We start from the raw sequence: 27,055 nt of genomic DNA, 5'->3' as shown, positions 1-27,055 counted from the left end.
GAGGCCAATGCTATGCCAATCCATACTGTCAACATCATACAGTGTTGACAGTCACCGATGTCTCTATGGGGAAATGTATAATGCAGATGACAAGTAGCCACCTCGCCCCACCACAGTGCTGGTGAGGAGAGGGTATGTTCTGGAGCCCCTTCAGAGGAAACTGAAGAGGGGAGCTTGAGGAACGAGGCAGCAGCTGGGTCTTTCCTGAGCTAGGTGCCCAAACATAGCCGATCCCCTCATTACCAATGAAGGGTAACTAAGAAAATGGTTTGTGCAGAAGGTTCCTTATTTTTTACCTAAGTTGGCAACGTGGAACTGGCCCAGAAACGTTCACTGAGTTCACACTTTCAAGCTAAAAAGTAATTACATGGTTTTAACAAAGTCCTGTCTTCAGCAGTTGGCGTATTGAAAGAAACACCTTCATCCTCTTCATCAAGCTGTAGACTACCAGAAGACAAGCGGATTCTGGCCATGGGCGACCTGATTCCTTTGCCATACAAAGAGTAGTAGTCTGGTTTAAGAATTTCTGATTCTGAATCACTGGATTCACTAGCTACGTACCTTTCTGCTGCTCCCTGATCCATTAAAACTGTTGGAAACTCCTGCTCTGCAAACATATATGTAAAAAGGTCAGCTTTTCGACTCAGAGTAGGACAAGGCCCTAAAGGTCTAAATTCAGACCCAAAAGGAAAACGGATCGTTTTCATGTCTGACTGGCTCTGGGATCGCTTGGGGGTTTGGTCTTGAATGCTGTATGCAAACGAATCTTCTAAATTTGGGTCTTCTGCTTCCAGATCTACGTTGATGTTGCTCCTCCCACTAGTCCTGGCCATAGCTTCTTGGAGTTCTTGAAAGTCTTGCTGAAAGCTCTTCATTCTGACATTCCTTGGGCTTCTTTTGGCTGGCTTCATTGCAGTGGGCTCTAGACAGCTGTCTGGCCTTTCCCTTTCCTCTGCCATGACTGGAGACCGTCTGGGCACCTGGGGTGGTCTGTCCACATAAAAAAAGACTTGGGGAGGCATAATATTAACCTGTTGACCAGTGCAAGGAATATAGGGCACATCTGTGTAAGTTAGCTGCCTTGCTGGACTCACTTTGCTTGCAAGGCCAGAAGATGTGCTCATGTGCTTGTCAGCAAACTTACAGCTTGGTTGGAAGGAGCTCAGAGGACTCCTTTCCTCAAAGTAGTCTCTGGGATCCGGGTCAGTACTAAAGACAGGGTCTGTATAAATAAAAGGGAAAGAGGAACTGCTTTGGGACTGGTGTAACAGTGTGGGATCCGCCTCTGGTTTGGAACGCTCCAGCTCCGCTGCAAACGTCACCTCCACTGCAGAGTTCCTCCTCCTACCGTCGAGCACGGGCTCCGACGCGTGCCCTCCATTCACATTTCTGTAATACCCACCGCCGTACGCTAGTCTCAGATCTTCCACCTTGAGAGAAAGGACACGTTGGTGAAAGAAGAGAAAAGCCATTTGCTTGGGGGTGGGGCAGGGATCTCAACTCGCCTTGTATTTCACGAAGGTATTTTCACAAGGTCATCTCAACTCCATGTTCTAGTCCAAGTTGGTGAATGTATACAGAAAGGGAAATACCTTGTACCATATCCCAATCCTTGTGCTAAAGAATACCCACGACAGTCTCCTTTCTCACTGCCATCCCACTCCTTGCCTCTTGAGTTCTCCATGTACTTCCGCTGGCATGGTACTTCAGGCAGAATGGTTCAGTAGCTCATTTATAAAAGAGCCAGGGGTTCTGCTTTCGAGTTCTGGCTCTGCCTTGGGACTTCAGGTGGATCTCCTGACCTCCCTGCTCTAGCATCCTCCCTATTCTCTGTAAAATGGTGGGAAGGAGGGCTACAAATGGCACCAGAGGGTCACATAGTTAGATGGCATTATACCTCCGTGAGGCCTTTGAGATAAAAACTGCCTATGATTTGAACGAAGACATGAGAGGTTGTGAGACCTATAATTTTTTCTTTTTAGGGAGAGCAAAAGAAAAATAATTAACATGGTTAATGCTTATAAAACTCAAATGAAGCCATCATCTCACGGTTCCAGGAGAATAGCACTTTGTTCGTAAATTAAGTGACAAAATTACACGACAAGAGTACTTTAAAACGTTAACCCAAGACCTTAAAGCTTCCTCTAAGCCTTAAAATTTTTCATTAGGTAAAAAAAAAAAAAAAAAAGAGCTTTTAGTTTAAAAAATTCAAAGCCATAGAAATTCACTTGGATCCGCATTTTACATGACGTTAGCAATACAAGTTGCAATTTAGAGATGTGCCAGATGCTTTCAGTCCATAAGGTGCACACCAGTGGTAATTTATTAAATGGTCTTCTATTGGCTGGAAAGATTGAGCTAACAGACCTCCTGAGGAGGCTAGCCTACTCAGAGTCACCTTTTCACACACCGGGAGGTTTCTGGCAGAATCAATTCTTAAAAGCATTTCACATGTAGATGTAGTACATTTATCTAAAGAAGAAGGGATTCTCAGAAACCTTACTTGTTTTGACACATCAGAGAGGAGGTCTGGTGAGGACCGGCACTGTCGCTCATGGTACTGAGATGGGTAATGTTTCCTGTAATCCAGAAAAGGAATTGAAATGGTCTACAGGCACATAGAGAATACATAGAAATCTCTACATTCGGCTTCAAATCAACATGAGAGAGAGAGAAAATCCCGTACCTCTCAAATGGCAAGCTCGTCAACCTCCCTTTCTTTCCATATTCCAAAAGCTGCCGTTGGGTCCTTCCACTGTGATTAAGAATGAGATAGATATTTTATTAACACCACTCATAAGCCAGTAGACTACTAAAACTCCAAAGCTTCAATTACTATTGAAGTCAAGCGTCCCCATGAATGACATATGCCATGAATGGCTGACCATCACAGTAATGATAACTACCCACTTTTTCAACTATCAGGCCTAGAGCAACCTCAACTACTCAGAACCCAGAAGATTTTTAAAAGCTTTGGAACAGGACTATATCACAGTTAAAAATTCTGGCCTTGAAAACAAACTGACTTTCCTATAAAGGCCTTTTCCCTACCTGCAAATTTACATACAATTTCTAATAAAGCTATTTAGCTGGTTCTCCAATTCCTGACAGAAGAAAAACAGCTAACTAAATAGTAAAAGACTCTTGCTCCAGAGAGACATACACCAGCAAAGAAAGCCAGCTGACAGCTGGGAGAAACACAAGAGCCAAAAAAAATCAGGAAAAATAATAAAATAAAATAATAATAAAAATATTACTAAAAATAATAAAACCCAACAAGTCTGAGCCATTTATCACTGAGGTACGGGGACTGACGTGCCTCCCCCGCCCCGAGCCGGGGGCCATCACTGGACCACAGCTGCCCGCAGAGGATCATAAGTGACGTTTATAATAAATCTGGTCGTTAAGAAAAGGGCAAAATATGCCCAGTATCATCTGTTTAAGAAGGTGGAGATTTGTAAAACACATCTTGGAAAGATTCCATCAAAAAATACCTATGTTTTTGAGATCTCAATTCCACTGTTTGAAAATCCCCTATGGGAAACATTCAATTAGGAGGGTTTTGTTTCGTTTCGTTTTGTTTTAAATCTTAGCTAAGAGTTTTGAAGGCTTCTTCCAAAGAATTCCTAGGCTGGTGCATTCACGTAAAAATCAGATCTTATTTTGACCTTGCTTCCACTCCTCCAAAGTGTCACCTGCGCCGAGGAGCCTCTACCACCATATAGCTCGGAGTTTGGCCTCCCTGAGCTCCTCCAAGACTGTCTCCCCACCTCTCTTGCCCAACCATCACCAAACAGATGGTGTTGAGCTTTCCTTCCCATACCTTGCATGTAAGTTGCGATATAAGGAAAACTATAGGTTCATTAAATACATCTTCTCAAACAGCGTAAGTTCCCGCCGATCCTTGCCAATATTCTGATCTAGCCCCTAAACTAGGGTGCTTCCCTCCTCTGGCCTCCCCCTTAGGAAATATGGACCTCAGGTGTCACACAGAGAAGGTGCAGTAAAGGGGATTCTTTATTGCTTCTAGAATTTAATGGCTCCCATTGCCTTCCACACTACTGAAAAGAAGTTGTGTGTCCCGTTTGCTTATGTGCAATATTTCATTACCTATAGCGGAAACTGGAACCCTTACTGCACAGTAGGGTTTTGGGCTTGGATTTGGGCTCTTCAGAAAGTCTGAAGAAAGCATGGTACTCCACACAGGTCTTCCAGAAAGCCTTGCAGGCATCTCGGCTGGCCATGGTGAACTCCAAGGTGTCCTTGCACAACACCTGTGTAAACCAATTTCCATCAAGCCAAACATCCTTCAAGACTATCAAAGAACTTCGATTCCTAATGTTTTCCAAACGATTGGTTCAGGGGCCCATGCAGCTTCTGATTTTCCACTTGGCTCCCTACAGTCTTCACACCTACTAAAACCAAACGATTGGCAACCTTCCGAGGAACAGACATGGCCAATGCTCAAAAACAGAGCCTTCTCTGAGAAGCCAATCTTGCTCTGGAGCCCCCACACCTCAAATGCGTTTTTACCCCCTCTTCTCTGCCAGGAACATTTTTATGAAGTTGTAAATTAGGTTAAAATGAACATCAAAGGACATCGTTTCAAGGTGACAAGAAGTTATAAATGACCAACAGGAAACAGGGGGAGGAGGCGATTTCCTTATAGATGGTAGGCTTTATAGGATGATTACATGTATAGCAGTCTTTCCAACATACCAGCTAGAAACACTTCGCCCTCCCTATGCTGCCTTGTTCTGTGATGCTCTGTGTTGCTCATTTAGCATGTCTTCATCTGCTCCAGGGGAGCTTAGCCTTTCAGACCTAAAGGTTAAGTTTTCCCCATACCCCAACCCACTTTATGACCCGCATTTGCGCATGTGTGCATGCAGCCCTGTTTTCTGCTGATTCCCCCCTTCCCTCATTCCTTTCCAGGTTCCCACATGCAGCCCTGGGACACTCCCTGAGTTTTACACTGGAGGCAGTCTCCTGAACTGCTCAAATGAACACTTTTGTGTGAGGCTAAGATCCAGAGAATGAAGGCCATACTACAGCATCTTCTGAAAGTCAAAAAATGAGCTGATACACATTTTCATTTCCTTTAGAGTCACAAAGCATCCTTTCTAGCACCTTTGTCATACCCTGTACAATCCAGCCTTGATCCATAAGAGCTGCTTTTGCCTAATCTATACCCCACCCCCCGCCATACCGCATCCTGCTTTGGCAAATAATAGGTGTTCAATTATTTGGCACGTACTCAGTGTTCAGTTGTTTTTGTTTAAGGAAAGGAGACAAAGATATAAAATGGGGCAGATAACAGCAATTAAACATGTCCGTAGTCCTAGATCTGGTCACTTGAATTTGACTTATCAAATCCCTGGGGGAAAAACATGGTTTTTAAGGAGACTTGGCCTTCATTTCAGCCACCCCATTTTCCAACATAGTTTATTCATTCTGAACTGCCGATAGGATTTCTTGGTGTTTTGCCTTGAGTAAAAATATGACTAATGCTCCGGTTTATTTATGTAGAGGCAAAAAAGGGAGTACCTCACCCCTCCGCTTTCACCACTCACATTTAGACCATTTGCTGAAACAACCAAGAAATCCCAAGTGAACAGAAAGTAACAGAATTTATTAGAAACTACTTACCAAGATGTTGGCATGAAGTTTGATGAGAAAATGCTTTCTTTTAAAACTCAACTTGCGAATTTTAGCCCAGTTGAAAGTATTGATCTTTGTGTTGCCCTGTAATGACATGCATGGCAGATTTCAAGGTGAATGTCAGCACAAGCTGGTTTGGAAGACAATGAGAACCTGGTAGAAAACGCACTTCATGCATGGGACCATCCCACCTCTTGCACAGGATGATCCTGTTGTACTAGGTAGGAGCTGGGGGCAAAGAAGTTATTTCAGGGGGACATAAGACTGTTCTGAAATGCAAGCAAGAAGGGGTTCACGTGGGAAAGTTCTCCAGCCAGGATAGGGAGACCACGGGAGGAGGGGATGACTAGAGTCAGTTCTCTAACTGCACCCCCTTCCTATGTTTTCAGATTCAACTGCCACTGCATTTACTCGAATACGTTCCAGAACTTCTCACTGCAGGCATCATCAAGTCTAAACACGTTTGGCTGGGGTGTCCTGCCTCAGCTGTATTGAACATCCAGCCTTCCATCCCGCTAATCCTAGAAAACACCCTTCCATCCAACTCTGTACCTTCCCTCCCAGAGGGCTTGTCATTCTCCTTACCCAAAATTGCCTTCCCCGTAGTCAAGCTGTCTCGCCAGTCGGCTAGCACCCCCTTCTAAAATATTCTGTATAACTATCCATTTCTAACTGCTCTGAACGCCTTGGGCTCTTCTGGACTGCTCAAACCATTTAGCTCTTTTGGGTGGTTGGTTGGTTGGTTGGCTGGTTGGTCAGTTGCTTGATGTTTGTTTGTTTAAATGGTCCAAAAATCAAAGGTATACAAAAAATATACACATCGAGAAGTCTCGCTCCCACCACCATCATTCCTATATCTGTCCCTCTGTACCCATCTATCCATTCTCTATGGATAACCACATTTATTAGTTTGTTATGTATGCTTGTTGTGCAGCTTCACGTGTGTAGGATAGATTAGCTTTGGATTACTTATTACTGATTACTGATATTGATCACTATTTCTCTGGTCTCTCTAAATTGTGAGAACCTTAATGACCTGAGCCATAGGTCATGCTTAATGTTAGTTTGTTGACCATGCCATCCTTTACCCTTCTCCGGGCCTTTGTCTTTGTGCCCTTTGTCTGGAATCCGCGCCCCGCCCCCAGCCCCTGCCAACCCTATCTCTTTGATCTGGACAACTTCCTAGTGTCTTGTCTTAAATTTTTTTAAGTTTATTTATTTACTTATTTTTAGTCATCTCTCCACCCAACATGAGGCTTGAACTCATGACCCCAAGACCAAGAGTCACAAGCTCTTCCAACTGAACCAGGCAGGTGCCCCCTTAGCTCAAATGTTAAACCCTTTTCACATGCGTTACCTTAGCACCCCATACTTCTTCGAAAACAAATACATGGCATTTGCTTAAAATTACTTGTTTCATTGTCCGTCTTCCCCCTATTAGAATGCAAGGTCCATGGGGCGCCTGCGTGGCTCAGCCAGCTGAGCATCCGACTCTTGATTTTGGCTCAGGTCACGATCTCAGGGTGCTGGGATTGAGTCCCATGTTGGGTTCTGCACTCAGCAGGGAATCTGCTTGAGGATTCTCTCTTCTGCCCCTCCCCCTGCTTACATTTTCTCTCTCTCTCTCTCTCTCTCTCTCTCTCAAATAAATACATCAATACATCTTTTAAGAAAAGAAAGACTTTGTCAGCATCCCTCCTGTTTACCTCTGCAGCTCTAGTATCCGGCACTGGATAGCTATACAGTAACTATACCGACAGAAGGATGAATGAATCAAGGAATAGTGCCGCCAGACTCTGTAAATATACTCAAGCCCATTGAATTGAAAAATTAAACCAGATGAATTATAGATTATGCAAATTACATCTCAATAAAGCTGGGTTTGAGTTGTTTTTTTTTTTAAAGAATAACACAATACCGAACACATACAAAGTACTCGGTACACAAGTATTCTTAGACTGCATTTGGAGTAGGACAAAATAGACTGGCTACTTTATTCCACACTGTCCACAGAAATGCTTGGGCTGGAAGAGCTCCCGACTAACATGACGGCCTTGCTCCCCTCCCCTTCCCCATTTTCTCCCATGCCGTAGGAAACGACAAGGACTGATGGGGGGCAGTTAGAGTAGAATGGGTCAAATTCCTTCCTGGGGGAACACTTATTCCTGTGACCCATTGGGTCTTTTGCCCACCTGTGTGACTCTCATGCTGCAAAGTTTACAACCCGAAACATGAGAAGGCCAAGATGGTTCTAGCCGAGTCTGCACCTGACCTGTTTGTGACTTTCTTTGGAGCTCTCATTTGGTCTCTTTGGGTTGTTTCTGGTGGATCTGGACAAGGTGGGTGCACTTAGTGTCACAGCCAAAGCTTTTAGGATGCCAAAATCCATATTCATATTTAGGGTCTAAGAGTTCCAAAGGGCCTCTTGACTTTCTCCACCACGCCGGCCCGATCCAATGATCCTCAGAGTCAAATCAGTCCGTCAAAGACCACAAATGGAGGTAAAGCCCAGGCAGACAAGAAATTGGACACGGGACGCTCATAAGCATCCCCTCCCTTTCTGGCTGGTGGTAGGACTGAGGGGCAAGGTCACCCAAGTTTGAGCCAAGATAACCCCCAAAGCCACAGGACTTAGAAGGAAATGGTTGTTACCCGTAACACCAGTACTCCCATGTGAGCGACAGCCAGGTGGATCTGCGTGCCTTCGCCGTCGCTGGCAGGGTGAGGCCTGATGCCGTACATATCCAGCTTCCTCGCTACATCCAATAGCAGGATGTCAGATTCCGCAGGGCTCCTGCCACTGCAAAGGGAAAGAATTTATGAGCTTAATAAATGCAGCAAAAATGCCACCTCCTCCCTAAGGGATCCGGGAGGAGCTCAGTGTTTTCTTGAGCCCGGAGCTTCTCTGACTTAAGGACTTGCTTTTAAGAGCCTGACCCCAGCTGTCCCATTCCCTGCTGGTAGAAGCGGGTACTGGTTGAAGGACTCACACGTGCTTCTGATGAAAGTGCACAATCTTGCTCTCTAAACAGTCCTGGTTCGGTAAGTAGCGGGTTTGTGCCAAGTGTTTCTTGTCTGTTTCTTCATGAAAGTCTCCCAGTTCTGCTGCATGACGGAGAAGTGACATTTTTCACATTAGCATTGGGGGGGTTTAGCAACGGAGCACTCAGCAGACCCTCCAACCTCCCCAAACAGCCTTTTCTTTGCAGCCAGTGCAGCCCTAGGCCCCCTACTCCGTGCTTTATATGTATTTATGTTTTAGGATGGGGGGGAATTAACTGGGTCTTTTTCCTTTTTTTAAAGATTTTATTTACTTATTTACTTATTTATTTGACAGAGAGAGAGAGAGAGACAAATAGACAGATAAGAAGTGGTAATGGAAGAGGAAGAAGCAGGCTTCCCTCTGAGCTGGGAGCCCGATGCAGGGCTTGAGTCCCAGGACCCCAGGATCACAACCTGAGCTGAAGGCAGACACTTAACGACTGAGCCACCCAGGTGCCCCATAACTGGGTCTTTTTCAAATCAGAAGCAGTGGGTTGCCATGAAGTTTCATAGTAAATCATAGGCACAGTGTATGTCTTAAAGGCTCCAGGATCACAGATGAATATTTCTTTGGTTCCTTCTTCCACACTCTGTTTCTGGTCTTTTTCTTCTCACCAGTACCTATTAGGGGTTGAACTGGGTGCCCCCACCCCCTGCCCACCACGGAAGTGGAAGTCCTAAACCCCATAGCTCAGAACGTGACTATATTCAGAGATAGGGCCTATAAAGAAGGGATTAAGTTAAAATGAGTCAGTAGGGTGGGCCCTAAGTGAGTTGGACCTGGCGTCCTTAGAAGAAGAGGAAATTTGACCCTGCAGAGAGACACCAGGAACCAAGTACCTGGAGGAAAGGGCGGGTGAGGATGCGTCCAGACATTTCTGCCGTTTAAGCCACCTGGTTCCTGGTGTTTTATTATAGCAACCCTAGCAAACTCACACGGGTCCCTAATCTCACTCTACCCTGATTGTGCATTATCAGAAAAGGAGACTATGAATGCCAAGTACAAATGCATCATTGTGGGCGAAACGAGCAAAACCCCAGCTATCCAGAATGCCCAGTAAATGAATCATTCTGGAAATCATTCTGGCTTTCCTAAATCACTGGCAGCTTATCCCTGATCATAATCTTCTCATCTCTAGATGTCTCTAGCTTATTGTTATAAACACCTGTCACAGCACAATGCCTACAAAGGTGATTGAGGTATACAGGATTATCTGCTCCTATAGTTAATGGCTTCAAAATCTTTCAATTTTTGAATTACTGGGTCTTCCTTATAATTTTTATGCCTTTTCCCTCTCTGTCAGATTGGTATGAATCACTTCTTGGTTACTGACTTCTCCTGAAAAGATCTCCACACTTGGTCATAATTAGGATTCCTAACCAAGAACATAGATATCCAAAACAATTGGCATTTTATGAATTGTAAGAGTAAATACATTCTCCATGGAATCCGGTGACTAAAATAGATGGATATGGGACACTGATTTTGAGGGATGGAAACTTACTTCCTCTTTTCTCTTTTTTTCTATTACATTTCTTTAAAACATTTTAATTTATTTATTTGACAGAGAGAAACACACAGCAAGAGAGGGAACACAAGCAGGGGGAGTGGGAGAGGGAGAGGCAGGCTTCCCGCTGAGCAGGGAGCCTGATGCAGGGCTCCATCCCAGGACCCTGGGATCATGACCTGAGCCGAAGGTGGACGCTTAACAACTGAGCCACCCAGGTGCCCCTCTATTACATTTTAGACAGATGACATGTTCACCAACATGCTCATGACAGATGAGGTATGTATGTATATAAGTCGCATTATATAAAACCCTCACAAACAAGTTCTTTTTAAAAAGGCCAAATCAATGGCTTTTTAATTTATATTTTTGCCAAAATTGATAAATGTACAAATCTCATTAAAACACAATCAGGCCCATATGATTTCACTGATTCATTCTATCAAATATTCAAAGAAGATATGAAGACCAATTCTTCACAAACTCTCCCAAAAAATAGAAATATACTTACTAATTCATTCTATGAGGGCTGTATTACTCAGATACCCAAACCAGACAAAGTCATCATAAGGAAACTATGGATCAATATACCTCATGAATACAGAGGCAAAAATCCTCAACAAAATCCTAGTAAACATCTGATTCTTGATTTCAGCTCAGGTCATGATTTCAGGGTCATGGGATCAAGCCCAGTATCCAGCTCCATACTGGACACGGAGCCTGTTTAAGATTCTGTCTTTCCCTCTCCCTCTCTCTGCCCCTCACCCACCCTCCTGCTCTCTTTCTTTCTCTTGCTCTTTCAAGAAAAATATAATAATAATAAATTTTTAAAAATCCAAGAAACACAGAGTAGAAGGGAACTTCTTCAAACTGATAAATGTTATCTATGAAAAACCTACAGCTAACATCATAATCATACTAAATGGTGAGAAACCGAATGCTTTCTCTTATGACCAGAAATAAGACAAAGACGTCTGTTCTTGCCACTTCTATCCACCATTGTACTGGTGGTTCTAGTCAATCCAATTAATAAGCAAGAAAAAATATCAATAATTTGCACTGAAAAGAAAGAGATAAAACTGTCTTTACTTGTAGTCAACACGGTCATGTGTGCGGAAAATTCTGGGGAATCCACAAAAAACTCCTAGAATATAGGAGTTCATCAAGTTAGCAAAATAGATCAATATACAAAAAGGACTTGCATGTGCATACACTAGCAATGAAGAATCCAAAAATGAAACTAAATAAGTTCCATTTCCGATAGCATCTAAAAAATAAAGTGCTCAGGAATAAATTTAATGAAAAGATGTATAAGGCTTGTATGCTGATGATTACAAAACATTTTTAAATTTTTAACAGATTGTATAGATGGAGAGACATTTCAGGTTCACGCATTATAAGACTCAATATAATTAAGGTGGTAATTCTACCAAAATTGATCTATAAATTCAATGCAATTCCCACCACATTTTTAAATAGAAATTGATAGATGATATTAATTGATAGATTAATTGATAGAAATTGATAGATAATCTTAACATGGAAACACATAGGATGCAAAATAACCAGAACGATTTTGAAAAAGAAGAACAAAGTTGGAAGATATACACTTCCCTATTTCAAAACTCAATACAAAGCTACAATAAATAAGACAGTGTAATAATGGCATAAGGACATATAGATCAATGGAATATTGTTAAGAATCCAGAAATAAACCCTTACATTAATGGTCAATTGTTTTTTTATAAAGACACCAAGACAATTTAATGGGGGAAATGATAGTCTTTTCAACAAATGGGGGAAAATGGACAACCACAAGAAAAAAAAAAAAAAGAAGTTGGATCCCTACTTCACAACATACACCATATAAGCAGACCAAAAAAATAAAATAACTCAAAACATCATATAACTAGACCTAAGAGGTAAACCTGCAAAGGCTCTAGAAGAAAACAGAGGAAAATCTTTGTGACCTTAGGTTAGGCAAAGAGTTCTTAGGTACACTAAAAGCACGATCCACTAAAACATATTGAGAAAGGGGAATTCTGGCAAAATTAAAAACTGTTCCACTCCAAAAGCCAGGATTAAGAAATGGAAAGTCAGGCCACCAAGCTGGGGGAAAAATTTTTCAAATTACATATTTCACAAATGATTTTTAATCAGAATATATAAAAATCTGGGGCCCCTGGCTGGCTCAGTTGGAAGAGCATGCAACTCTTGATCTCAGGGTCATGAGTCTGGGCCCCACATAGAGATTATTTACAAAAATAAGTAAATAAACTTAAAAAAGAGTATATAAAAATCTCTCAAAATTCAATAAGAAGACAACAACCCATTTTAAAATGGGCAGAAGATCTGAAAGGCATTTTGCCAACAAAAAGGGACTGTTAATAAACAGATGAGAAGGTGCTCCACATCGTTACTCACTAGGAAAATGCAAAGTATAATTGCAGTGAGATAGCTCTTCATACTCACTAGAATGGCCACAACCAAATAAACACCACACACACACACACACACCAAAACCCAGATAATACCAACTATTGGTGAAGATGTGGGATGTTAGAAATGTGATACGTTTCTGGTTTTACTGTTAGAATTTAGAAAACAGTTTGGTAGTTTCTTACCATTTTTAACATTAATTTACCTTAAGATGAGGCAATTACCCTCCTGGGAATCTATTCAAAAGATATGAGAATGTGCCCAAACAAAGACTTGCACATGAATGTCCATAACATTATTCATATTAGCTAAGCTGGAAACAATCCAAATGTCCACAGCCAAGTACAGAGGTGAACAATATGTGGTATGTCCATAAAATGGAATACTACTCAGCAAAAGAAAGGAAGAAAATAGCTGTGATTCATGGTAGAACATGCATGAATTTCAAAAATATTATGCTGAGTGAAACAAAGCCACATAGACGCAGAAGACCACATATTCTATCATTCTGAGTGAAATGTCTAGAAAGGGCAAATCTATAGAAACAGAAAGTAAATTAGTGGTTACTGGGGCTGAGTGTGGGAACCAAGGAGTCACTGCAGATGGGCAGGAAAGGTCTCTCAGCGTGATGGGAGAGTTCTAAAACTGGACTGTGGCCATGGTTGCACAACTTTGTAAATTTATTAAAAACTGTTTAGTTGTAGCCTTTAAAAGGGTGAATTTTATGATAAGTAAATTATACTTCAATAGAGCTGTTTTTAAAAGTAAATTAGAGGGGGCGCCCGAGTGGCACAGTCAGTTGAGTGTCCAACTTTTGATTTTGGCCTAGGTCATGAACTCAGGGTCCTGAAATCAAGCTCCCCACTGAGTGGGGAGTCTGCTTCTCCTTATTCCTCTGCCCCTCCCCCCACTCATGCTCTCCTGCTCTCTAAATTATACACATACACATACACACACACACACACACACATACACCCAACCCTACTGTTTATTAAGCACAAGACCCTGACCCTATGTTGACCCTTGGAAAACACAAGAACACATAAGACTGCTAGTTTTTCACTCCATGCAAGACTATGACAATCTAGGAAGAGACCTATGAAACTCACATGAGTAAACATCAGCAGTACAAGAAGGTAGCAAATGTTATGAGCATATTCACTGTTACCACGCTGGCCCAAAGTACCATCATCTCTCTCTACTGCTACAGCTTCTTCTCTGGTCTCCCCATTTCCACCATTCCAGAATAAGGTTTTCTTTTTTTTTTTCTTTTTTAAGATTTTACTTATTTGAGAGAGAGGCAGAGAGAGTGAGAGAGAGAGAACATGAGTGGGGTGAGGGGCAAAGGGAGAAGCAGGGTCTCTGCTGAGCAGGGAGCCCAGTGAGGGGCTCAATCCTGGGATTCCAGGATCATGACCTGAGCCGAAAGCAGATGCTTACCCCACTGAGCCACCCAGCCACCCCAAGAATAAGGTTTTCACCTGGCAGCCAACAAGTTCCCGTTGAAACCTAATTCCAATAATCTCATTCCTCTGCTTAACATGCATCAGTGGTTTCCCATCTCACGTAATGTTCTAGGTCTTTAGTAGGTTTCTAAGGCCCTCCATGATTACTTCCCCCCCAGCTCCAGCCAGCCACAAAGCCTGCTTAAATGTTTCTGAACACTCCTGACACATTCTCACCTCAGGCCCTTTGCACAGGATGTTATCCCTGCCTGGAACAACCTTCCAGCAGATTTCTGTAAAGCTTGCCCTCTCACCTCCTCCAAATCTTTGGTCACCTGTCATGTTCACAGTGAAGCCTACCCTGACTACTTCATTGAAAAATTGAGTACCCACTCCCTGGATTCCCCATCTTCCTCCCATATGTGATTTTTCCCTGATGCACTTATAACTTTCTAACATACATGCTATATTTCCTCATTTAGGTTGTCTGATTGTCCTCCACTGCCAAAAGGTGAGCTCCAAGAGAGCAAGGCTTTGTGTTTGTCCAGCTCAGTGCCCAGTTCCCCGTGCCTATAACAGCACCTGCCATGTGGTAGGCACTCAATAAGTTTTTGTTGAATGAATGACAAAGAAGTTACTAAGAGCGTTCGTAAAAGGGATGTGTAAGAGAGACTTAGGCAGATGAGGTCAGCATGTGGAGATTCTGGAGTGCCTAGGATGTAAATATCGGATGAATGACTAAATGAGCAAATGACTAAATGAGCAAAAGAATGAGCCACCTGATGATGTTCTGCACACTGCCCTGGCGTCCAGTGACTTGCCCTGGGAGGAGTGGGACTCACTGAAACCTCAGATTTTTCCCTATGGAAAGAACTTGTATTGACAAAGTATTCTCTAGAAAAGCAGAAGTCCTCAGTGCTATGCCTCAGATGGCCACTAGGGAATGCCCAAATCCATAATGCTCAGCTATTAAAATTGAAATTGGGCTCCCCCGCAGCCATTAGAGGCTGTGGGGGAGCCCCAGTCATTAACAGGCTGATAATGAAAAAGGATAAGTCTTCCAACATTGTTTTGTCTATGCGCCTTACCCCGCACCCCACCCCACCAGCCGAGCGTTCAAAGCCCATCCATACGACTTGTAGTTCTCTGTTACTTCCCCTAAACAGACCCTATGCTTGAGCCCTACCTGAGCTGTGTCTCTGCCTATCACTACCTATGTGCTCCTTTAAGGTCCAGCACAAAAGCCACCTCCTCCGGAAGCCTTTCCTGATTACTATTGTTCTCAGGGCCCACTGCATTCCTGATACCCTGGGGCTGTGGTCACCTATCCCAGGCAGGCATCCCTGAGATAAACACTGATTTAGACAATGTCTCTCTCCAAGCACTTCATCCTGGTGCTCCCAGTGAAATCAGAAATCTACCAGCTCTGGCCTGTCAGAACGGTCAGGGACAGAGGTCAACACCGAACTCGTAAAACAAGCCAAAAAATGATGTTATGATCCCGCAAAAGTGGTAAAGAACAGCCTGTTCTTGGAAGGCCTCTCTAGAAAAGGTAGAGAGTCCACTGGCCATAGGAGATGAAATACTGTCTCCAGCTGCCTCGACCCCACTGTTAGGGGTGCCGGAGAAGACTGGCTTGCCCTGCTTCACCCCCTCCCAAGCAGGTCCCCGCGGTTCCCCGGGTCTCCTTCTCCCTGCCTTCATTATTCAGCCTAGTCCAGCTACTTGGCTGCCAGCAAATGGGGGACCCTAGTAGACCCCTGGGGCCTTTTTCCCTTTTAGCCTCTTTTACCTGCTGTACTCTGTGCTTGGTTCCCCAGACTCAGGATAAAGAGCAAGGCAGAAATCCCATCAAACATGAGGGTGTGCTACAGAAAGCACGTACCAGAAATGCATCCCGGGGCAAGCAGAGGGAGTGGAGCTTGCCTGGCAAAATCCATGCCTGGACAGATGAGTCCACGAGGCTCCTGGACAGCAAGCCCCAGGTGGGGGTGGGAGTGGGGGGTGGTGAGGGGGGAGGTTACACCATGATGGAAGAAAACCTGCATTTACTTTTAATCTACATAACCAGTCTATGAGAAGATCCTCTTGTTACTATTGTAAAGACTAGGAAACTGAGGCACAGACAGGTGAGGGGACTTCACCCAAGCCTACAACAGCTAGAACATAGCAGGGACTGGATCTGGAATCCAAAGCTGAGTGGCTATAATGACCAGCCTCTTTGTACTGGCCCATGAGGATTCCAGACACCTTATGCAGGCTTTCTCTCCTCTGTAAGTCCTAACACAGGATGGGCACAGGCAGGGGTGCTCCGCTCCCTTGCTCGGCTCTTGCCCCGAAGCCGCCATTTGCTACTTACACTGTAGAATGTGAGACACCATCAACGCAGTACAGTTCTCACTGCACGGAAGCCTTCCTAGAGCCAAATCCTTCTTTATTTGAAGAGTAAAAAGATACCTGAAAAGAAGTAGGGGGGAATAAAATCTCTTGAGAAAGAAACAGGAACAAGAGAGAATCATTTCCTTTCTCCCCGATCCAAGATGGTTCAAGAAAGAAACGGCGCCCCCAAGACAGTGAGATGCGTTTTTGGGAGGGTGACTAAGGCAGAGATCTGGTGCAGCATTTTGGCAGGCCTCCCTCGCAGCCGTTAGGAATCACCCCCGCTAAATCCTCCCGCCAGCTTGGGGGAGTTGGCCAATCATCCTCTCGTGGTTTCTGCCACGGAGCAAAGCCACAGACCCAGGCGGAGAGAAAGGGAAGTCAGCAATACAAAGCTGGCTCAGGCCGCTCTGTTGAGCAAATGCTATCAAACCCTATCTCTCAAACAACTTGGTTGGTGGGGCAGGATCGATCAGACCCATTTTACAATGACAGAAGGGCAGAGGTTAAGGGATTTTAAGCAAGGTGATTTTGCCCAAAGATAGCAAAACTGCGGCCAGATGTCAGGTCACCCACTGAATTGAGGCCTCCTCCTATCCAAAAGATTGTGTTGCGGAAATCAAGGACGTGAGGCCGGGCTTCACCTGCACCACCTTCTCTGTATCCTCAGAGCCTGGCCCAGCACTTGCCACGGGGCAGGTAGGAAATGCCAATGTTCTGAATGGAATGAAGCCACACTGCCCTTTCGCCCACCAAGGGCTCGTCAGGGACCCAGCAAGTGCGGGTAGGTATCCAGCATTCATGAGTATCTACTGTGGGCATTTCCCAATATAAGATGAGCCTTTCTAAATAACATTTTTATCTGGACTTTTTAATTTAAATCAATTAAGTCTTGAAGACAATGTGGTAAATCAAAATTAATTGCAGGTGATAGAAAAAACGGGCAAAATTAGTAGGTGATTATTCAATTTATAAATGTACTCATCATTATAATCCTTCAAATTATGAGCTCCCCTAATGGGCTAGAAATGACTCAATTAGAAAATTTATACTTGCAGACCACTCTCAGAAACTCACAGATTGGCCCCAAACAAGGCGTCCTTGTGAAGTCAGCCATGGTTAAGTATCTTCAACGGACCACCGAGGAAAAAAATAAAGGAAGTCTAACCTTTGCCATTGCCTGCTTTCAAATATAGATGTGAAGGAGAATAATAAGCCTCAATTGTTAAAGGGAAAGAGAATCTCATTTTGCTCCTAGCAAGCAAGAAAGGAAACTTCTTGTCATTTGACACGTTCCTCGCTATTAAGGGGCAGCTGCCTGCTACAAATACCAAATCCTCACTCTGAACAGCTGATGAATCATTTATCATCGCATTGATTTTCTCATTCTTTTTTTTTTTTTTTGGCGGCGGGTGGAGAAAGTTTATCTCCATTAAAATTGGTCATAATTTGAGACTCAAATGGGTTAGCTAGTGCAAACCGATACAGATACCAAGATATCAGGTTATCTGGGAAAGTGGCCTACAAGTCACAAATGTGGGGCGAGGGGGCGAGCCAGTGACAGACTTGTGAAAGGTGACGTCTGCAGAGACCCCTCAGAAAACAAGGGCCTCTGTGCAAGAAGGGGCGATCCGTGTGGTGGGCGGGGGTGGAGGGAGTGGGGGCTGCGGAAGGTCCGGCCAAGTCATTCTAGCTCCCAGAACTGTCTCCTCCTCTATAAACCAGGAGGGTTGGGCTAGATGATAACATGCATCCCTTGGAGGGGAAGATTCTAGAGTCTAGCAAGCACATTCAGGTTTGAAAGAGTGTTAGGTTGACAGTGCATTTTTGGAGAAGCAGGGTTACGTTGTAATAATGAAGGGCATTGTATGTAAGTATAAATATACTTTTAAAAAATGTTTTATACTGGTGAATTTTTAACTTTTATTTTTATGAGTATAAAATATTTTACCTATCTAAAATTATGAATAATGTATAATTATAAATGGTTGTTAAAATTATATAAAACAATGAATAATTTATAATTATTAAAGAATTATAATAAAATTATCAATGATCTATATTATATATGATAAATAATTTATTTAAATCATTTTTTAGACTTTTTATTTTTTTACTTTTTAAATTTTTTATAAGTACATGTCATCATCACTCTCTACCTATGGGATACACGCGCATGTGCACGCGCGCACACACACCCACGCGGTTTTCAACATCTACGGAAATTAGCTGGTATCACACTTGTGCCATCAAGCTGCCCTCTGACCGGAACACAGATGCACTGAAGACGAGTGCTCTTACTGTTGTAGGAATTAATGGCAGAACCCCCAAGTGGGCACCCAGGCCGTCTACCCTGCTAGAATGCCACCCTTCCTTCTCCCTGAGGACCCCACTCTTTGCAAGATTAACGCCTTGGGGACCAGCCAGGCCCACCTTCTCTCCAGCTCCTCACGATCTCCCAGAGAGTGAGAGCCAAGCTTTCCAAAGAAGGCTGGAAGCCCGTTCTCTGATAAATGGAGAATAATGATTCTTAAGTAACATCATGCTGCAGACACACAGGGAATTTACTCTACCTTGTAAGCTCTTCTCGAAGATGTCCGGGGTCCACTGGGAAAAATTTCACCATAAATTTGAAAACAACCTCCTTAGGATCTTAAAACACAATATCTCCATAAGTTTTATTTAAATGTCCATCACAACAGTTACAGGTTTTTACACACACACACACACACACACACACACACACACACACATATGCTTCCCCCTGTCCTCTCTGCACCCCCGCCCCATCACTCCCTCCCTCAGACTTTTCTTTTAAATTTCAATCTTCCACTTTTCTAATATGGTGCTATCTCTGGATTGTGTCTTCATGTGGCTAGCAATCGGGAAAGTTCTCCTGCCCCTCTTTCTACCCTCTTTCCCTCTGAGTTTCCTTCTGTAAAGCTGGCGCCTCTTTCGGAGCCCTACTGGGTCCTCTAAGAAGTGTCCCATTTAAAAAGATATATACCACTTGCCACTTGGGCTTCTGCATTCCCGGCTGAGAGAAGAGCTCAGCTTTAGAAGCAGGTGATTATCATCTGGCATCAAGCATCTTATAAGGGCAACTAGAAGTGGACGGACTGCTGCTTCTTTGTTGCTTAAAATCTGCTTTAAGAAAACACATCAACTTGCCTTCACTCCTGCTTGGGTTTGAAAAGAAAAAAAAGAAACTCTCTGCATCAAAAGCAAACACATCCATACACCATTAGCACCATTCGTTCAGCAAATATTTGTCAAGTGCCTATTATAGGTCAGGCATTGTACTAAGCGGGCACAGGCACGGGGAATAGACAATTAAGCCCTCAGAAGAGGTAGCCTGGCGAACGGCAGACGGTTGAGAGCACTGAGCACCGAGCAAGCACGAGAGGGAGGACAGAGGGCTCCGGTTAGATCGAAATTGGAGATAAATAATCATAACACAAGGACATACTTACACCGAGAAATTATTTCTTTCTAAATTTGAAATTCCAATTTAGGTGGACATGTTTTCTTTTCTCCGAGAGCCCTACACCTGAAGTTAGTTTTGCCACAGACAGGAGAGTTAGGAATTCGAATGGGTCAGTGGCAGAGGGAAAACTGGACCGGCAGGAGCGCTTCGTTGCTCATGCGAACAAGTTCGGACTCCATCCTAAGGGCAATAAGGAGCCACGGAAACCTGTTGAGCCAGAGCGTGATGTGGTCACCTTTGTATTTGCAGTAGTTCCCTTCGGAAGTAGGGTAGGTGACGGATCAGGAGAGTCAGTTAGGAAGCGGTTGGAGTAATGTGACAGATGATTACGATGCGGTGGGAGTAGACAGAACTAACACGGAGAGGGCAGGTGAGCCAGGGGACACCATACGACAGCGTTTCTCAAAAGTGTTCACTGAAACCCCCCTGCATCAGAAACACCTGTGGAATTTAACACGCAGGTTGCTGGCCCCCCAACCCGGGAATGGGGCCTGGGAATCTGCATTTGAACAAGCGCTCCTACTCCCCACTGGAATCTCAGAACCGCTGCACTAGGTGATGAAAAAAGGGGCAGGGTTCGGGGGGAGGCTTCGTATATTGCGGGCACTCTAATGTGAACTGAAACAAATGGACAATGTCTGTAACATGATAAAACTAAAACATCTTCAGGCCGAGGGTGAATGGCATTATAAGTAACAAGGTCAGAATGCCTAAAATGGGCCAGTTGGGAATTAAGATTATGTTGCATTAAGGAGCGCCTGGGTGGCTCAGTCAGTGAAGGGTCTGTCTTTGGCTCAGGTCATGATCTTGGGATCCTGGGATCGAGCCCCGTGTCAGTCCTCTTGTCCCTTTCCCTCTGCTTCTCCCCCTGTTCATTCTCTCTCTCTCTCTCAAATAAATAAAATCTATTCTAAAAAGAATATTCTGAATTAAAAGCAATCAAAACCCAGTCAATTCAGGAAACGCTCTTACCGCCCAACCCCAACAGGCTAAACCTACATTGCAAAGGAGAACCTGTACCAGGAAGAGAGCTATCACCTTAGATAACTACATTATAATATGAACTAGGTGTGGTAGACAGGGAGGGACCTCCCAAGGCCTGTTTGATCAAAGTCCTCCTTTCCCATTGTTTGTGAGTGGCCCAGCAAACATTTGTCTACCAAACAATTACTTTTCCTTTTTTCCTGCGAATTGCTTTCTTTGGCTTTGAAGTCCCAGACCCCTACTCCCTTCTCTGCTCAGGATGTCTGACTGTCTTGTAATTTCCACGTCTGTGTGGCCTCCCCCTATGTATAAGATTAAATTTGAATTTCCCCTGTTTATCTGTCTTGTGTCAATTTGATTCTTAGTCTGGCTAGAAGGACCTTGAAAGGCAGAGGAAATTCTTCCTTCCCTGGGAACGTCAAGGATGCTCCAAGATCTGAGCCAATCCCCAGGATGCTGTCATTACCAGCATTCTTCCAATCTCCCCAAAGATCCAGCAGCATGATTTTTTCTTCATCTTGGACAACATTACAGTGATTTTTTAAATTGCTAAATTCACTGGACCTGTGAAGGATTAACATGATGCTTCGAAGCCCTTTTTCTCCGCTTATATTTGGTGAGGAATAGCATGGTGTCACTGAAAACTTTTCAAGTTGTAACTGGGAATTAGATGCCTTCGGTGATTTCCCATACTTACTTTTCACTTGCTTTGTAATTGGCTTCAGCAGTTCCAACCAGACCTGTGATAAGATTAATGAAAAAAAATTGGTAGAACATGGCATTGAGTACAGCTTTTTTTTTTTTTTTGGTAACAAACAGAAGTCAGCACAAAATAATCAAATACCAAACTATTTTGGCCCCCTTCTAAAGAAAGTTAGAAACAGCCGTGTCAAAGAGATGGCATATCTCCACCACACTCAATCAGCCCCCTTGTATTTTTCCAGTGACAGTGAACGTTGTTGATCTATAAAGTCTTTGTTGTTGACATTTGAATCATCGCTCCCCTGCCTAAGTAGGGTGACAAAGGTGTCACATCCACGGCTCATTAGTTACTACAAAGACTAATGAAGGCATTTGGCTCTGCATTTGAATCCTACATCCCCCAAATGCCAGCTTAATCGATCTAATGAACCTTTCTGGGAAGGTGCCAGATAACAGATATGCCAAGGCAGGACACAGGAGGAAGAACACAGAGAAGGAGGGGAGCTGAGAGAGGGGAGAGAAGAATTCACTGAACACTCACTGGTGAGTTAGGAGTCTTCATGGTGGAGGCTGAGGTCCAGCCTCTGGGAAATCAGAACAGATAAAGCAGAGGTTCCTGTTCTCAGGGTGATGAAAGAGGAATAGAGGGGAGAAGAGTTTGGGAAACTGAGGTGATTTTAGATAGGCAAGGAGGGAGGAGGGGGAAACTTCATTATTAAATCCAGGCATTTTGCAAGGGTTCAAACGCTTTTTCATTTTTTCAATCTGATTTGAGCCCTATATACCTAGCCGCAAACTGCATTTTAGAGGCTACACACAAAAAACCCTGTAATGAAACCAACTTACATTATTTCCAGAATGGCTACAGAATTCTAATCCGAAATACTCCTTTTCAGCGAGATTTAGGTGGCTGCAACTCAGATTAAACAGCGTCTTCCCGGATGACTTTTGCTAAACAAAACAGAGAGATCATAGCACAGTCTGTGTTCCTAACCTGAGATGTCAGGCCACGTGGAAGAAAGGGTGGGAGACACCCACCTCTCGGCAGACACCGTTTCCTCTAAGCACCCTTCAGCCATCCTGCATCCTCTCAAACCGCGAAGTTTTACAGATAAATACATGCATCTACCTGTAGCTTGTTTTAACCCTCCCGCCCCCCTCCAAAAAGCCCCAGACTCATGACAAACCCGCACTGAACTACAGTGAGATTGGCAGTGTTACCCTTTCAGTGGCATTCTTTAATCAATTCATCCCACGGGCAATTTGAATGATTTCCCCCAAATTGACAGACAGTTTAATCAAGAAGCAAATCTGACCTGCTTAAAAATCCTTCTGTGGCTCCCCTCAGTTTACAGTCTAGGCTCTCCATCGGGAGGCTGGGCTCTCTCTCCCTCCCTTGGCCCTGCCCGCCCCTCCAGCCTCTCCTCTTGCCCCTCCCCCTTGCTGGCACTTTCCTTTCTAATAATCGCAGCCCGCTTGCCGTTAACCACACCTGTCAAGTGGTTTCTCGCCTCACGCTTTTGCTCCTGTCATTCCTTCTCCACAGACCATCCTTCCCACCTTTCTTTGGTTTGGCTTACTCCTGCTCAGCTTAAGGGCTGTCTTCCCTGGAGAATTTGCCCTGATCCTATCGGTGACAGGTTGAGACAAGGGCAACCTCTGTGCTCCCAAGCACCCTCGCTTGCCTCACACGTGGTACTCTCAACCCAGGATGTCTGTCTTCCCCATTGGACTGAGTCCCTTCAGAGAAGGGACCTCGCTTCATTTCTCCTGTGACTCACCACGTCTAACTCAGAGCCGGCACCTAGTAGGGACTCTTGAATGTCTGTTGCTCTGACGTGAAATTGACCCAGTGACTCAGGGGAGCTCCTTGAGCAGACTTCACTTTGCAGCCTTTCCCACCACATCTCCCAGCAATTCGTTTCCATAACGCCACACATCATGTTTCCCCCCCTAAAGCCCGCAGACACTGCGAGCACAAAAGAGCCCCTTGCCCAGGTTTCTCTGAGAACAGGAGCTTTGAAGATCTGACTGATCTCCAGCCACCATAAGAGCTGGACCCGAGGGTGGCTGTTGCAAGGAGGACTGTGATGGGAAAATTGGGCCCTGGCGGATGGGTGCAGAGACACGCCGCTGAAAACCCCTAGTTAAAGCCAAGTCACGCAGTGCCCATGGTGCTGCTCAGGAAGCCGGGCGAAGGGAAATGTAGCTGGAAATCACCGACCCATAGAACTCACGGCAACCTTGAGAGGTCAGAGAGTCTGGCTACCCTCCTCCGACCCCCTACCTTCTCCCTCCAGGCAGTGCCATGCTGAGCAGGAGCCCACATCTGGGATTTAATAGCTTCCAGGAAGGTGGCCTACCCCACCCTCTTCCCCCAGTGACCAAATCCTTCCTTCTCCCCTGGACCTCGCTCCGCTTGGTTTTACCGTCCAAAGCTGCACCGACTCAACAGGCACGTGGGTTAACCAGGGTCCTATTTTGAAATGCAAAGAGGCCACCAGGGGCGACACCTACTGCATCCCCAGCACCTGGACAGAGCCCGGGGGGGGTGGGGGGGGGGCTTGGATTTTTATGTTTGAGGTCACATTGGAGCTGTGGTCCTGGAAAGGGGGGTCAGCCCACACAGAGTTGGGGGTGGAACACAAAGGCGTGAAGGGCCTTGGGGGGCGGTGGAGGAGGGGGCGTCTGGGAGGGAGGAGGGAAGGGGGAGTTTTTGCCTATGTGGCAACCTTGCCTAGGGCAAATGCTGACACAGACCATTCCAGACAGATGAAATCGCTCCTATTTTTAAAGTCGTCCAGACAAGGAGCTGCCACGGGATTTTTATTATGAGAAAAAAAAAGAAGAAGAATTTCTAAAGAGAGATACGACAGCAATACTTTTTCCAACACCAAGGAAACATTTCAGTCATGAGGACCAAATTCCGTCACAGACTCCAGTTTCTTTGCAAACAATTTAAGAAACTCAAGATTTTCCTTTCTCCTCCTCATTTTTGTATTCTTTTTTTTCCATCGAAATATTTAATCCTCCCCATCAAGGCTGCCACATTCCATGTGTTTGTATATTTAAAGGTTTCTGCTGTCACAAAGAATATACAGCCCTCTTGTAAGGATGCCAGTCAAGGCTTCCTTTTTGCTCCCTTCCATAAGATTCCCATACCATGTTTATAAGAATAATCTCCTGATTCTTCTGTCCCTGCACATGTTGCCAACTGGCTCTAAAGGCCTTTGGCAATAATGCATTTGGAGGTCAGGTGCTCACGTGGCTGGGGCTCTCCACCCCCACCTCAGGAAAGGCATTTCCCTTCAGCCCTCCATAATGTACTTCGAAATTGGCCAGCCTTGTGGAACGTGTTGCATAATAGGCAAGCTCTTGGTTCTGTCTCAGCGTACAGACTTTAATATTGTTTAACCATTACAATCCAATTCTGTGATTTTTACGTTGCGATTATTTTTCTCATAATAACTCTTTACACGCAACTTTTCAAGACTTTTTTTTTTTTTTTCCTTTCTGGACTTTTGATTCTCTTTTCTTTTCTTTTTTTTTTTTTTAAAGATTTTATTTATTTATTTGACAGAGAAAGATCACAAGCAGGCAGAGAGGCAAGCAGAGAGAAGGAGGAAGCAGGCTCCCCGCTGAGCAGAGAGCCTGATGCGGGGCTCGATCCCAGGACCCTGAGATCATGACCTAAGCCGAAGGCAGAGGCTTAACCCACTGAGCCACCCAGGCGTCCCTTGATTCTCTTTTCTATTGCAAGTTCTTGTTTAAGCTGACATTGTCAACATTCTAACCCAGTTCTTTCGTGGATCTAAAGTCTTTACTACCAGTCCTCCCACTCAAGGAATCCTGAATCTTGTTTAACCTTCTCCCCTGATTGCAGTAGAACGGCGTTTGCCTTAAAAATAAAAACACACACACACACACACGACACAGAACATACAAAATATGTATTAATTGTGTTATTGGTAAAGCTTCTAGTCAACAGTAGACTATTAGTAGTTAAGTTTTGGGGGAGTCAAAAGTTATGCATGGATTTTCAACAGTGTAAGGGGTCAGCACCCCTAACTCTTGTGTTGTTCAAGTATCATATCTATAGATCTATCTATAGTTATGATACTTATATATAATTATTATTTATATATATTTATTTATATATATTATATATATATATAAAATTTAGAACTTTTTAGAACTTCTATCTATAATCTCCAATTTACAAACTGTGTTTTACTCATAACACTGATTTCTGGGGGCTCCAAACTCCTCTTCTCATGGGAACAACAAATATTCAAGGTGGTTTCCCGTATAAAACAATCTACCACAGCCTTTCGGCAGCTAGACCTGTCATATAACAATTTGTTAATTCAAATCCGAATTGTAATCCTGCTCTACCCACTTACTAACTGGATGAATTGGGGAAAATCTTTTAGCTCACAGATTGACCTGCCTTTTCCAGGTGCCTGAAGACAGAGGCCATGTGTTTGAATACCTGGCAGTACATACAATGCCCGGTAAAGAGCGGACGTTCAATAAATATTTGCTGAATAAATGGATGGAGCCAAACGATTAACTTGATTCCTATGCATTAGTAAGACAGCTCTCTCAGGAGGAAGAACAAATTAGTCACTATGTGACCTAGGGCAAATTACTGACTCTTTCTGAGCCTCAGTTTACTCATCTGTAAAATGGAGATAATAGTAGTATTATCCCATAGACTTGTGAGAATTAAACAAGATAATTCACATCAAAGCCTTTAGTGCAATGCCCAGCACATCATACGACTGAAGCAATGCACATATATAGATAAATGCATAGGAGAGTCTGGAAAGATACACAGCAAATGTTAATAGCATTCTCCCTGGAGGGAGGATAGATTAAAGGGGAATTTTAACTTTTTACTTTGTGAATATCTCGATACGTTTTTAACGAGCACTCAATGATGCACTCAGAATGTTTTACAGTCCCTCTTTACTTATTTTTAAGCTTTTATTTTTAAGTAATCTCTACACCCAACATGGGACTTGAACCCACAATCCTGAGATCTAGAGTCCCATGCTCCACTGACCGAGCCAGCCAGACACCCGTACATTCCCCCTTTAAAACACTGACAGAGTGATCCGAAGGGGCACATGCACCCGAATGTTTATAGCAGCAATGTCTACAATAGCCAAACTATGGAAAGAACCTAGATGTCCATCAACAGACGAATGGATAAAGAAGATGTGGTATATATACACAATGGAATACTATGCAGCCATCAAAAGAAATGAAATCTTGCCATTTGCGACGACGTGGATGGAACTAGAGGGTATCATGCTTAGCGAAATAAGTCAATCGGAGAAAGACAACTATCATATGATCTCCCTGATATGAGGGAGAGGAGATGCAACATGGGGGGTTAAGGG

The 27,055-nt window shown here is 44.0% G+C and overlaps 1 protein-coding gene across 1 annotated transcript in view; it reads right to left on the bottom strand.

The window, feature by feature from the left end:
- Window positions 1-347: 347 nt before the first annotated feature.
- Window positions 348-27,055, bottom strand: part of LOC111162144 (FERM domain containing 7) — a 32,360-nt gene continuing 5,652 nt past the window's right edge. The window contains exons 2-12 of the mRNA XM_022526336.1: window positions 22,494-22,598; window positions 21,643-21,685; window positions 19,048-19,081; window positions 16,455-16,552; window positions 8,652-8,766; window positions 8,314-8,461; window positions 5,650-5,745; window positions 4,111-4,274; window positions 2,687-2,755; window positions 2,504-2,579; window positions 348-1,430 (exon numbers count right to left, since the gene is read on the bottom strand). Of these exons, the coding sequence (XP_022382044.1) occupies window positions 348-1,430; window positions 2,504-2,579; window positions 2,687-2,755; window positions 4,111-4,274; window positions 5,650-5,745; window positions 8,314-8,461; window positions 8,652-8,766; window positions 16,455-16,552; window positions 19,048-19,081; window positions 21,643-21,685; window positions 22,494-22,598 (2,031 nt within the window). The remainder of the gene's footprint in view (window positions 1,431-2,503; window positions 2,580-2,686; window positions 2,756-4,110; window positions 4,275-5,649; window positions 5,746-8,313; window positions 8,462-8,651; window positions 8,767-16,454; window positions 16,553-19,047; window positions 19,082-21,642; window positions 21,686-22,493; window positions 22,599-27,055) is intronic.

Source organism: Enhydra lutris, unplaced genomic scaffold (genome assembly GCF_002288905.1).
Source record: "Enhydra lutris kenyoni isolate GAN:26980312 unplaced genomic scaffold, ASM228890v2 scaffoldscaffold89, whole genome shotgun sequence".
Classification (NCBI taxonomy): domain Eukaryota; kingdom Metazoa; phylum Chordata; class Mammalia; order Carnivora; family Mustelidae; genus Enhydra; species Enhydra lutris.
Note: the sequence above shows the minus strand (reverse complement) of the source record. Positions and strands in the feature narration are given on the sequence as shown.